Source organism: Ictalurus punctatus, chromosome 29 (assembly GCF_001660625.3).
Source record: "Ictalurus punctatus breed USDA103 chromosome 29, Coco_2.0, whole genome shotgun sequence".
Taxonomy (NCBI): domain Eukaryota; kingdom Metazoa; phylum Chordata; class Actinopteri; order Siluriformes; family Ictaluridae; genus Ictalurus; species Ictalurus punctatus.
In genome coordinates, this window is record NC_030444.2 from 6,649,298 (window position 1) to 6,664,218 (window position 14,921).

At 35.9% G+C, this 14,921-nt stretch overlaps 1 protein-coding gene across 1 annotated transcript in view; it reads right to left on the reverse strand.

Annotated features, from left to right (window-relative positions):
• nvl (nuclear VCP like) overlaps positions 1-14,086 on the reverse strand; it is a 42,087-nt gene extending 28,001 nt beyond the window's left edge. The window contains exons 1-6 of the mRNA XM_017461522.3: positions 13,773-14,086; positions 12,701-12,771; positions 12,562-12,614; positions 10,341-10,431; positions 7,973-8,033; positions 4,109-4,378 (exon numbers count right to left, since the gene is read on the reverse strand). Coding sequence (XP_017317011.1) covers positions 4,109-4,378; positions 7,973-8,033; positions 10,341-10,431; positions 12,562-12,614; positions 12,701-12,771; positions 13,773-13,826 — 600 coding nt within the window. The 5' untranslated portion in view covers positions 13,827-14,086. The remainder of the gene's footprint in view (positions 1-4,108; positions 4,379-7,972; positions 8,034-10,340; positions 10,432-12,561; positions 12,615-12,700; positions 12,772-13,772) is intronic.
• Positions 14,087-14,921: the final 835 nt, after the last annotated feature.

Genomic DNA, 14,921 nt, shown 5'->3' on the forward strand with positions numbered 1-14,921 from the left:
CAAAAAGTTCAATTTTGCTCTCGTCTGACCAGACTGCACTCTCCCAGTAGTTCATAGGCTTGTCCAAATGAGTTGAAGCAAACTTTAAACGAGCTTCGAGATGCCTTTTCTTTAGTAATGGAGTCTTACAAGATGAGCATGAGCAGTAGAGTGCATTGCTATTGTTTTCTCTGTGATGATGGTACCTGGTGCCTGCAAGTGTTTCTGGAGCTGTTTCCAAATGGTCCTTGGCTCTTGGGGTATTCTTCTGACTCCCTAGTCAGAAATCTTGCGAGGAGCTCCTGTGCATGGCCGGTTGATGACGGAGTGATGTTGCTTCCACTTGCGGATAATGACCCCAATGGTGCTTACTGGAGGATTCGGAAGTGTTGAAATACACCTGTATCCGATTCCATCAATATATTTTGCAACAATAAGGTTGCGAAGGTCTTTGGTAAAAGCTGTGAGGGAAATTACTCATTTTTACTTTGTAATAAGTTTGTTCTTGTTCTGTTTCATTCTCATGTGAAGATAACACCTAAGAAGGCCATGTCATGTCACTGAGATCAGTGCAGAATGTTTATCTGCTTACAGAGACAGAAACATGTTCTTCTGTTCAAGGCTCATCTAAACATCTTCCAAGATCCTAAAACAAAGCCTGTTTGAACTGCCACAAACTGCTTCTTATCGGTACACAGAATTATGTCATGCTCTGCGTTTCATATATAGTAGTGGTTTAGTACAAGGGCGTCAGAGCGCTCTCATTATTCTATCCTGCTTTATTCTATTCTGTATTAACCATCTTTCTGTAATAAACCTTTTTACCTTCAGAGGATGAGTCTGCGAGTGTTGTCTAATTTCCACGACAAAGCAAAGAGCTCTCCCATCATGAAATGTTTCTTGTGTGACACCTTGGTAACAAAAAGCCTTTTTATAGACCATCAAATTACAAACCCAGCTGATATTAATTTGCACAGACAGGGGGTATAATTAATTAGAGATTTCAGCTGGTTCCTTGTCTTACCTTGCCTTGGAGAACTGCTTTTTCTTAGGGTGTTCAATACTTTTTTCCTGTGTCATTCGACTTTATTACACATAACTATTTATGGACTTTAATGTTGTGAATTCTTTATATTTCCAGATTTCTTGAGTTAATACCGATGTCTGGTGAAAATTCATGTGAATTACCTCATTGGAAATATATTTAGTGAAAAAAAGTTGACACATTCAATACTTATTCCCCCCATGTAAGTGTGATCTCAATCACAACTTTGATCATGACATGGTTGTTGGTATCAGAAGGGTTGAGTATTTCAGAAACTGCTTATCTCCTGGGAATTTCTCACAATATTCTCTAGACACAACAGTCTCTCACACACAATGGTACGAAAAACAAAAAACATTGAGTGAGCAACAGTTCTGTGGGTGGAAGCTCCTTGTTGATAAGAGAGGTCAGAGGAAAACGGCCAGATTGGTTCAAGCTGCCAGGAAGTCTATAGTAACTCATATAATCACTCTTTACAACCAGAGTGAGCGAAAAAGCATCTCATAATGCACAACACATCAAACCTTGCTACAATAGCAGAATACCACATCAGTTTTCAGTCAGTCAGTCAAGAACAAAAATCTGAGGCCACCCACAGAACTGTCACTCACTCAATGTTTTTTGCACCATTCTGTGTAAACTCTAGAGACTGTTGTGCATGAAAATCTCAAGAGATCAGCAGTTACTGAAATACTCAACCCTTCTGATAGAAACAACCATGCCATGATCAAAGTCACAAAGATCACACTTTTTCTTCTGAAGCTCTTGACCTGTATCTGCATGATTATTTTGTACTGTGCTGCTGGCAAATGATTGGCTGATTAGATAACCGCATGAATATGCAAGTGTTCCTAAAAAAAGTGATAGTGATGTTTTAAATATTCTATTATTATTATTAGGGCTGCAACTAATGATTATTTTCATAATCGATTAGTTGGCCGATTATTTTTCCGATTAATCGGATTGAGGCAAACCATCGGTATCATTTTTTCATTTATTTAAAATAAAATCCACAAACCGAGTGTTACAAATATAAACTTCAGACTAAAACTTTACACAACTGTTTGTCCAATTATGTAAGACTGAAGAGAACCCAATACACACACACACATACCAGAATATATATTATTATTTTAGGACTGTTGTTTAATTCAGTGCTTTTTGTGCATCCATAATAATAATGCATAAATACATTATATATATATATATATATATATATATATATATATATATATATATATATATATATATATATATATATATATATATATATATTATTTAGTTAGTTTATATGATATACATATAAATAAAACAGCATTTATGCATTATTTTTTATGGATGCACAAAAAGCACCAAATTAAACTATAGTCCTAAATTAATAATAAAAACTCACTTTTATTGCACCTTGTGGTTTCTGTTACTCACTGCCTTTAGGTATATTGTTTTACTTCTGTTTACTTTTGATCATAGTGTTTTAATTAGACATTTGTTAGGTCAGGAGACGTATTGTGTGCGTGTGTGCTCACTCTCTCTCTCTCCCTCCCCCTGTTTCACTCTCACAGGTCGCTCCGCCCTAATTCAACGTGCTGACGTGCTGCAACATGGATTGGAGAGGAGAAGATTGTGCGTTGTTTAAAAAGGTGGAAGAACGATATGTCGGGAGGAATGCGGATGTGTGGTGTGTCTGTGATTGCGTGCATACTATTGAGTAGTGAATATTTTTCCCTGTGTTTGAATAAAATCGCTTGCTTGTTGTATTGTGTATTAGTGAAAGAAGTGAGTGGTAGGATCTTGTGTTGTCCCATTCCCCTGTTTTGTCTTGTGTTGTGGCTGAGTGTATGTCTCTATTGTAAATATATCTTTCATTGTAAATATTTCTTCTCTAATTATTACAAAAGCGGTAGGGGCTGGGTGCCGTTTATTTTTGGGTGTATCTTTTGTTCGCTGTTTTTGCCTCAGTTAGGGAGTCAGGTTAGACTGTATTTTCTTTTGAAATACCTTTTTTTGTTAGGTTATTTAAATTGATATGGAACAAGAGAGTGACTGTTCTGTTTATTATTTTGGCCTTGGGCAGCCCTGAAGAGATTTGCTTTCTTAGTGATTGTTTGTTTTGGATTTTTCTTCCGTTCTTGCAATCATTAAATTTGTAAGATTTCAAAGATTTGAAAGACGTGTGTCAACCTCATTTTTGTTTTTGTTTATACTTTCTTTTATGTTACACCTCGACCCTAGACCGGGGTCGTAACACATTGCAGATCTTACTCGCACTCCCACTGTGTATCAGCACGTCTACACCACGAGTGAGGAGCAACACGGCCTCGTTACTAATAGATCATTTCTGTTATAATAAATGACAGAATTTACACTGCAAGCACGCAAATACACCATATAATGCCAATAAACTTAAATTAAACTAAACCTTTTAAGCAGCTTGCACGAGTTTCCCCTGCTCCTTACACACAGTGAAGCATTTTGGAAATAAACCTAAGTTTGTGCTCCTGCATCATTGTTTGATCTCTGCGGTGTTTAATATAAAATGCTTCCCTGCCTTAGAGGACTTTCTTCCTCAGTCACTTGATGACTTCGCCTCCGTCTGATGGGGACTGAGGTCATGTTGGGAATAAAAGGCAATGTTGACAAACAGTACACTGAAGAAAGGCATTGTCAGTGACTCTGGGTGTCTGCTAATGCTAGAGTGTGTATGACGTCATGCGCCATCGACTAGGAAGAGGCTAATACTACCGGTTAGTAAAAAACCCGCTAGTGTTCTATTTGAGGTGATATTACCTTTCTAAAATTCACACACTAGACAGTAGAGTACATAGTGTATAGTGTAAATATATAGTACTTCATCTGGGACACAACTTTAGTATTTACTCTCCGAGGCATGTTTTCGGAACAGAAATAATATAGTGAGTAAACGTGTCCCGTGCGGCGCACAGACCAACTAATCGATAATGAGGTTCGTTGACAACGATTTTCATAATAGATTATTAGCGATTTTATCGATTAGTTGTTGCAGCTTTAATTATCATCATCATCATCATCACTATTATTATAAGATTAAGTGATAGGCAAACATACTTTGACAGCAGGGCTGGCTGACTCCTCACACAGGTCGATCAGCATGTTCTCCCGATCTTTTCTTCCTGTCTTATCAATGAACCAGCCACCTGAAGACACAGTGGTGGTGGAGTGATAAAGGGTACAACTGCTACCGCTGCCCTCAGCTGATGAACCCTTCTGACAGGCTGGATTTGGGCTACTGGCATCCTGCTCCCTTGAAGGGGTTCCATTCTTGGGATTCCCCTTGCAATACAGGGACATCAGCGAGTTGTTCATGTGATTAGTGTTCTGTTCATAGGGACAAAAATATTTACGTGGGTGATCAAACTGAAATAATTATCAATTTTTTCTACATAGCAAATTAAACTTCAAATAAAAACTCAAGGTATGTTACAAAAATTATTTATAAGCAACACTCAAATCAATGAAATTAAACCGATCGTTAAGAATCAACAAGTTTTAAGAATTAACAAGAATGAAAGACAAAGCCACCTAAATAAATAAATACATTTTAAATTTGGATGATTCTGTTCTCTTTATAGTTTTAAATCCTATCTCAAAACCTGTAATTATTTCTCTTGTGTTTTCTCATATTTCAATGTAAGAATCTTTAGATTATCCAAAAGTGCTTTATAAATTAAATGTGTTATTATTAGAGCAACATTTTGCGAGGTTGTTCAATGACTTTCAATGTGAAGTTCCAGGTAATTCAGCGTAAGACAAGTACATAAACTGGAATCACAATAACATCCACAGGGCTCTACAGTGCGACCATTTCACTCGCATTTGCGACTGAAAAGTTCTTTGTACGACTGTGAAAAAATGTTTAGGAGCACCGGGGCAAGTGACCTGTTCGGAGTTGTATAATACAATCGGGATAAAAACAACAACTCCAAAATGCACCTACACTGCGCAACAGTTACTTTCACAATGCTTTTCATCATCTCAGTCAATCAAACAAGTGTGTAAATACTGCAGAGAAGTCATTATGATGACAAGAGTAACTCTGTACATCACCTGCTTCCCCCAACTTCCCGATCTCACAAACCGCCATCTTTTTTTAATCCCACAAAATGACCTGCACCTGCGACCTGCTCATGTAGAGACAGCGGTAAATTAATAAAAATGCTAATGCAACAAGGTGGGTTTAATTCAAGCTTATTTATTAAATAATTCCTCACCGATCATAATCAAGAGTAGCAACGGTTCCGTCTGTAAACATACAGTACACTGCCGCTCCCCTTCACTAACTTTAATAGCGCATTCACTGTATTTAAAGTCACGGTTGCCAGATATCACTAGAACAGTCAACTTCAGTTTCCATGTTTTGATATAATCCCCCAAAAAACAATATTATCAGGAGACATGGACACTGTACTGGGGGAACCCATCTAAAACTGATAAACAAACAAACAAAATTTAAAAAATGTAAAGACAGAAAATATGCTCAGTTATAAATAAATCATTAATATAAAAAATAGATATTATAAGAGAAGAGCGAGTGAGATGGTTTGGGCACATAAATAGAAGAGGGATAGAGCATGTCACACGAAGAATGCTTGGAATGAAAACCCCAGGAAAACGGAAGCGGGGAAGACCGCTACGGAACTACATGGCCCAAATAAGCATCGACTTAAAAGAGTCTAGGGTGTCAGTGGAAGACACCCACAACAGAGGCATATGGAGAAAATTGATTTACTGTGGCAACCCCTGAACAAGGGAAATGCTGAAATGAAAAGAGGAGAGGGATATATTATAAGAACTTCATAAAATATAAATAAAATGAGAAATTAAATGGTGTTTAATTTCTATGGGTTGGATTTAATATCAATTTGACATTAAGCTTAGTAAGCTATTTCCTTAGAAGGCTATTAGCTTTTTCCTAGGGATGCACCGAATGTTTGGCAACCGAAATTATTTGGCCGAAAATAGCAAAAAAAAGCATTTTCAGTGTTCGGCCGAATAAGTGAAAAGGCCGAATAAATTTGACCGAACAATGACATGTTTGATGACAAGACCAAATAGCCTAGTTAGACGCACGAATGTCACGACCTTGATGAGGGGGCGCGCGCATGCACGGGCTACGTGCACGAGCTACGTGCTCTTCGGATGTTGACGGAAGTTTACTGTGGACACGTGTGTTTGTTTTGTTTCTGTTCCGGAGTATTCAGTCACGTCGCGAGACGTAAGGGAGTAGAGTACGGAAGCAGGTAAAGACATATTTATTTAAGGGCAGGCAGACAAATCCAAATCATAATCCAAAAAACGTAGTCAAGACAAGCAAAGGGTCAGACGATCGGCAAACAGGCATAAACGGGGCAAAGCAGGAATCAAAGTCGCGGTCAAAGAAAACAGGGTCAAAACACAAAACAAGAAACATGAACTAGTACTATGGACTGGGAGCGGAAAAACCAGCGGGGACTAAATGAACTAGTCTATAGTTTAAACTAACTAAATCTATCAAAGAACATAACATTAACAACGTTGTTAATGTTATGTTCTTTGATAGATTTAGATCTAACGATACTATATCTACTATAATACTCTGCGAGGTGTACAGGGACGCGAGCGGTATATATCCCCAATATAAATAAGCCGTATAGAACCGAATGGAACCATTTTTTGCACTCTTGTCAATGCACTTTTTAGTTGTAGGCTACAGAGTGTTCCATTCTTTCAGCAGTCAGTTATAGTCCTAACATAGGCTATTCAAGGGGGGCTCAAAGATGACCACATAAAATATTTTTATTTTACTCATTTATTTATTTAAAGTTATATTGTGCCTTGTGCAGCCTATGCCTACTGGAATGAAAAAAAATGCTCAGTGTTAAATAAATATTTTGAAATTGTTGTTTTTGTAATTGATTTTTTTCTTTGAAAAGTAAGACAAAATAGTAAAAAGCACATTTTGACTATTTAATTTATGCAATGATGAAAAAAATGGCAAAATAAATGGAAAAAAAACGCGAAAAAATGTGTTTGGTATTCGGCCAAGTTTTTAATTATATTCGGTTTCGGCCAAGAATTTTCATTTCAGTGAATCCCTACTTTTTCCTAATATGGATCATGCTTGTGTTAGTCTGTTTTTAATTAGGACTCTATTGTTTAAAATATTTAAAAAATTAATATTTTATGCTTGTTTATTTATCAATTAACTAACAGTATTTCTCATTGCTATTATTTTAATTCAATTAACAGTAACCATGAGCAAAGAGCTTACATTTAACTGTTTATGACAGACCCCCTGATTAAAGCTTAAATAAAAAAGATTGGTATCTGGATCGATATCGGCTGTAAAAATCCTGATCGGTGCATCCCTAATGAACACCATTAAACTAAAGCGCTTTGCATGTGGCGGATAAATGAACTCACCCAATCACATCCTATATGAGATTATTCAGATATATACACAGAGCAGTTCGAGAACTGACTTCAGCCCAGAACCATGACAGTGGAAAATGTCTAATAATGTATCTTTAAATATATTTCAAAGGAGCAGACTTCAAAGACTGAACACTGAGGTTTATTGTATTTGTTTACAAGGTAGAACAGGTTAACGGTTATTTTTTTACATACAGTCTGTAAAATTAACTGAAAATATTACATTTAGTTTATCAGAAGGTAAATTAAGGTGTCATGGATCACACTATTTTGCTAAAGTCTATCATAATTGACAAGCTCCTGTTTTCTCATACCTACTTGTGTGTTATATTGTGGCACATTAATGTTACCATCTCTAAAAAACTAAGCTTAAACCATGCTCCTAAATTTTAGTAATTAGGAGCAAAAGTGCTCCTAAAAGAAATTGTTACCATAGAGCCCTGATGCAATGTCAAATCTATAATTCTAGACTGCGTTATGATAAAATGCTCACACGCTCACCTCATTTTCAGATAAATCTGCCTCGCTGTCTGTGCTGTCACTCAGCACACTGCTGTCCTCACTAAAGAGCACCAGAAAGATAGCAACTGAGTCAACATCAAGCAGCGACACTGGTTTCATGTAACGACTATAATGTAAGTCAGGTACATGTAAGTCAGTTATTGCACAGCGGGGATAATAAGTATTGAACGCGCCATAATTTTTTTTCAGTAAATATATTTCCAATTAGACTATACATGTGAAATTTTCACCAGACATCAGTATTAACTCAAGAAATCCAGAAATATAAAGAATTCACAACATTAACATCCATAAATGAAGTTAAGTGTAATAAAGAGGAATAACACAGGAGAAAAGTATTGAACACGGCAACTGAAATTTATATAATACTTAGTGGAGAAGCCTATGTTTGTAATGACAGCTTCAAGACACTTCCTGTATGAAGAAATTTATGGGCCGCAGTATTCTGGTGTGATTTCGGTTCATTCTTCTGCAGCCCATAAACATATTGTCTTTAAATCTTGTTCAATCGGATTCAAGTCAGATGATTGACTGAGCCATTCTAACGCCTTGATTTTTTTTCTCTGAAACCAACTGAGAGTTTCCTTTGCTGTATGCTTTGGATAGCTGTCCTGCTTGAAGGTCCACAAAGGTGTCATCATCATCCTGGTGGATGGCAGCAGATTCTTCTCAAGAATCTCCCGGTGAAGGGCTCCATTCATCGTTCCTTCAATTATATGAAGTCTGCCAGTACCATGCGATGAAAAACGGCCCCACACCATGATGTTTCCACCTCCAAACATCACTGTTGGTATAGTGTTTTAAGGGTGATGTGCAGTGCCATTTCTTCTCCAAACATGTTGTGTAGTATGACACCCAAAAAGTTCAATTTTGCTCTCGTCTGACCAGAATACACTCTCCCAGTATTTCATAGGCTTGTCCAAATGAGTGGTAGCAAACTTTAAACGAGCTGCGACATGCCTTTTCTTTAGAAATGGAGTCTTGCGGGGTTAGTGTGAGCAGTGGAGTGCATTGCCTATTGTTTTCTCTGTGACGATGGTACCTGCTGCCTCCAAGTGTTTCTGGAGCTCTTTCAGAGTGGTTCTTGGCTCTTGGGGTACTCTTCTGACTACCTGGTCAGAAATCTTGCAAGGAGCTCCTGTGCACGGCTGGTTGATGACGGAGTGATGGTACTTCCACTTGTGGATAATGGCCCCAGTGGTGCTTACTGGAAGATTCAGAAATTTTGAAATACATCTGTATTCGATTACATCAATATGTTTTGCAACAATAAGGTTGTGAAGGTCTTGTGAGAGCTCTCTGCTGTTACTCATCATGACATGTTTTTTGTGTGACGCCTTGGTAACGAAACGCCTTTTTATAGAGCATCAATTTACAAACCCAGCTGATATTAATTTGCATAGATAGGGGGTATAATTATTTATGGATTTCAGCTGGTTCCTTGCCTTACCTTGGAGAACTGCTTTTTCTTAGCATGTTCAATACTTTTTCCTGTGTCATTCCACTTTATTGCACATAACTTTATTTATGGACTTTAATGTTGTGAATTCTTTATATCTCCAGATTGCTTGAGTTAATACTGATGTCTGGTGAAAATTTCATGTGAATAGTCTCATTGGAAATATATTTACTGAAAACAATGTTGATGCGTTCAATACTTCTTTGCCCCGCTGCAAATTATACAACAGCACTGTTGAATTAAAATTGAAGGGTCAGAATGTGCAGTTTTGACAGTAGTGCAGGGTTATAATTCAAATCACAGGGTTATTGAATTCACAGCAAATACAGTTTAGTATTTTAAAGTGTTGAAATTTAATGAATTTAAAGAAAATCATCTAAAGTAACTGAAGATATGGTGAAGTTTTCAGTAAGGTCACTTTGTGTAACAATTACAGAGAGGTCTCCAGTGTCAGTGCTGTGTAAGGGTCAGAGGTAAAATGTTCTTTTAAGTTTAAGCATTAAGTAAGGTGAGGGACTGACTTTATAGCTATTATAACAGGAACCAAGTTGTCTTATGGACATTCCACATTAGATGTAACTATAAATGTATAAGAAGTCTGACATGCCATTCTTTAATAAAAAAATAAATAAATAAATAAATAATAATAATAATAATAATAAAAAAGGAAGCAATCTTTGGCATTCCTTACTTATCGTAACATCGTAATTACCATCTTCAATGTTTGGTTTCAAAAGTCTGAATAAACAGTTTTCAAGATGTACAGACGTTAAGAAATTATAGAATATTTCAACACCAATTACAAATAAAGTAATTCAATTTCACAAAATAAACCAGTGTTTTCCTTATTACAAGATGTTACAACCATCTATGTCTAACATCTCTTACCCATCATCCTCTTTACTGCGTCTTGCTCTTTTAGCCAAGTGTTTGTCTTCTAGTGCTGAGAGCCCAGAATCATTACATATTATCTTGTGCACTATACACAAAAAAATATATATTAAAAACATATTATAAATGACAAACAACAAAAACTTAGTGATAAACAACTTTATACCACTAACAATGTACAATAAGTGTACATTAATCAACATTAATTAATACAGTAGTAAGAATATATTTTCATTAAAAGCTAAGCAACTTTACCCATTAACATTTGTGGTTTAAAATTGAAGGTAATAGGAACTAAGCACTGCTGAACTATTTATGTCTATGGAACTAATTTGCAAATTGTATTTAACTTTTAACACTAACATTTACTCATTAAACACTTTCTGAAATGGGATTAAATATACTTAATTTGAATGAAATTAATTTAGCAGCCATTCTTTACTCACAGTTTTACATATTACTATTGGTTTATATGCAAATTAATGTATTAACTAATATTAGTGGATAGTTGTCTTAGGTGAAGACCCTCCACTTACTTGTCCATCATCCAACCTAAGAATTATTGTTCTCTTCAAGCGAATTTGCATGTTTCATAACTTTGCAGTTTGAATGTCTTTGAATGTCTTTGAATGTGTCATGTAACTATTATTAATGACAATTTTATAACATCAATCAGGAACACTTTCTAATTGCTTAAGAGTGGTTTAAGTATTAGATAAGTAAAAAGTATTCCAATTATTAAAATAATAGCAGACAGTAAGCATTACTTCATGATTGGGTTAGGTCACTTACTGTAAAGTGTAAAACAGACTATTTGTTAACAATTTCTAAGTATATACAGTGATTGATAAGTAATTATATTCATTTCATTGCTTACTAGTGTATAAGTAATATTTATTAATACTAACTTGTATTAAAATTTTACACTTATATGTTACTCTGATGAATATCGCCCCACTTTAATTTTACACCTCATTGCCTGAACTGTAATTTATGATTGGATCTTATTTCTACCATGAATCATGGATTCATGGTAATGTACAAAACCGGTGGATGGCTACCTTGCTGTCAAGCTAGATTGCCTTTCTTTAAACAAATTTGGTGATTAAAAGTTAAAAATAATATAACGTGCAGTTATAACTTTCTGTATTGCAGTATATACGTGGTGAAAATCATTTTCAATTATAAACATTTGTAATGACTAGTAGTGAGGCATACATACATGGCCAAAAGTTGGACACCTGATCATTATACCAATGCGTGATTGTTGAACATCCTATTCCAGATTTAGCTGTTATAATAACCTCCAGTCTTCTGGGAAAACTTTCAATTAGCCCCACAGTCCGCATTCCAATTCACCAAAAGGTGTTCAATGGGGTTGAGGTCAGGGCTCTTCCACTCCAATCTTGGCAGCCATGTCTTTAAGGACCTCACTTTGTGCACAGGGGCATTGTCGTGCTAGAACAGGTTTGGGCCTCTGAGTTCCAGCGAAGGGAAATTGTAATGCTAGAGCATACAAGGACATTCCATACAGGTCTGTGCTTCCAACTTTGTGGCAACAGTTTGGGGAAGAAGCACATATAGATGTAATGGTTAGGTGTCCACAAACCTTTCGACATGTAGTGCACCAGTGGGAAATGAGCCAAAAGACTTTAACGTCTGCAAATTTATGCAAGCGTTCAACATTTATTAGGGAAAGTATTAAATCTGACTACAAGCCAGAGTTAAATGGCAAGGTTGATACAGAAATCAACCAAGATAAGACGAGACAATTTCAAGAAATTATCAGGGCTCATTCATGAACAAAAATCTGATTACTGAGAAAGCCTTTTTCTATGACAAGCTAAACAAAAAAAAAAGGTGAAAAGTGTCAATAAAATAAAGAAAGAAAATAAGTACAAGAGAATTGTCTGAGACTTTGGGAATTATGAGCAATGCAGAAATTAAGGAGTTGGTGGCCATTAATGCTATGGATGGAGTTTCAGATCACATATGAATGATATAATTAATGATGGCTAAGAATCAGAGGTGTGACTTTTAATGTGGGCTGAGGTGCCTGAAAATGAAAAGCTTAGTCCTATACTCTAGAGCTGGTCCTGTTTATGTACATTTGCTTTTATTTGTTTTTTTTTTAATGTGGTGAAATGTTAGCTGCATCTTAAATCAAGGTGTAAACAGAGTTCAAATTATTCCACTTGAAAGGTTAGATTGGATTCACCTTTTTCCACTTGTATCCTAAAAGCTGTTCTGTTCCTTCTGCCATAATCTAGCCTGTAAAAATAAACATTCACAACAGAAGTGAGGAATAGTTATTACACTTTTAGGATGCAATATGAAAACAGCCTATTGTATCTCACCTGTACTGTCGCTGAAGGTCTGCGGCCATTTCAACAACATCAACATACTGACTGTTGTTGGATTTCAGGTACTGTAGAAATTAAAATACAGAGTTGTACTATATCTGTTCATCAGTTCTATTGGACAGTAGTTCAGAAATTTACTCCAGAATATCCAATATGTTTACTTAAATGCAGTCGTTTTGCATGTTCCCAGTACCAGCATTACAATTCCCAAAGTGTAGAGTTCACTTTGTGTGTTGTGGTCCGTGAAAACCCGGTGCATGTTGCTAGGTTTTACTGACAATAATATACTTTAACATCTCTATTATAAGAAAACAAATATATTTTTACCAAAATTACATTGAAATGTTTTATTTATCCTACTTTCTAACCTTGCACTGGCTTACTGCCTTCAAAAGTCTTGTCAGGTAATTTAGCGGTCAGTCAGTCTAAATGTCTAAAAACTCGCTAGATAAATGTGCTTTTCTAACGCAAGTTGTTGGACAGATACAGACCAAAGAGAAGGGTTTGTAATCAGACACTGGCTGTCAAAACCTCTGTGATGCTCCTGCACCACATCATCCTCATGAATACAGAGAACTGTGCTAACACACAGACAACACCACGCAAAGCTTTAAAACAAGAACTTCAGCCAACAAAACATTGACTGAATTAATCAGTGATTATTTCCCCACTGAACAGAGATCGATTGAATGAAGAGACGATGATGAGGGATTGTTGACTTTTACCTCAGGTGAAGAGACAGAAGCTGATAATCAAGATGAAAACTCATTTCCTGTAGTAAATTTATATTCTTTAAGATTTGGCATGAATGCTGTTTTTCCATAAGTAGATTAGGTTATAAATGTAGAGCTAGTGTTGCCACACCTTTCACTGGAACTGGAATTAATTCTTTAAATGTCATTTTCTCTCTTTTCTGGAGCTAACCAGACTTTTAAATGTCAGAACTTTCCCCAGGTCACCGCACATATACAGTATACATATACAGTATTATTACGTGCTGTGTGAAGCCTCTAAAACTATCACTCAGTGTAATTAAATTAATTTAATTAAATATTTACCAGCTTACCTGTTCAACTCTCTGTTTGAGTCGCTGGTCTATACCACTACATCTGTTCTTCATAGTTTTTCTTTCATTGAGCTAACTCCTCAATGCATTCCGGTTTAGTGTTGTTTATAAAAATCTAACTGCGCTGCGAATAACGAGAACTTTAGGTTACGTAACCTAACAAAGCGTCAAATGTGGAAAGCAAACGTATCAACACATAAAACACACTCGATTTGTCACGCTTATCTAAAAGGAATTATTTTATTATTTCAATAATGTTTTCCGAACCGAGACCTGCCATGTGAGTCGAGCATTCTTCTATAGCATTTACAAAATGTAAACGTATAAATAATGGTACACACCGCCTCCTGCTGTATTGGAGCACCGTCGGGCTGCCTCACTACTTCCACCTAGTGGTAAAAACCGCGTCAACAAAATAGCTCTTGTTTATTAAAGTTGCTTTTGATCAAAAATACTTTTTTTAATTAAATTCTATTTTTACTGAAATATCTTAAATAAATGAAGATATTTAAAGCTTTCCGTATATAACATACAGATTAGCATTAGCGTTAGTATAGTAACAATTAGTATTGTATTTTCCTCCTTTATTTTGCTTTAGTAAATTTACTTATTTATATATATATATATATATTTGGCTTTATAGATACACATAATATATATCATGTATAAATTAAGACATTGTTGGGACACCATGAGTCACCAGAACAGCTTCAGCGCTTTGGAACTTATGCTTTAATTCTACAGTTTTCCCTTTTTTTTGCTTTTTCTTTTTTTTTTTTTTTTTTTGCTTTTTATCAAATGGGGTACTTGCACTCAGGGCTATGATGTATTACTGTTTTGAAATTGTGCAGTTCTCTGGTAGCATCGTTTACATTCAGCAGTACAGCGAAACAGCAAATCTCTGTTAGCAAGAGCACAACCTTTGTGTGGACTGTGTGGACAAATGATAGTTTGTTTGATTCTATTAATATATATTTTCTTACCATCATTGGGTGACATCAATAAAATAAAAACCAGAACTGATTCCAATATGTAGTTGCCCCCCCCCCCACCCCCCCCACCCCCATTATTATTTTAGACACATTATATTTGTCAATACCCTTGACTTAGATGAAGATCAGATCACATTTTATGACAAATTTATGCAGA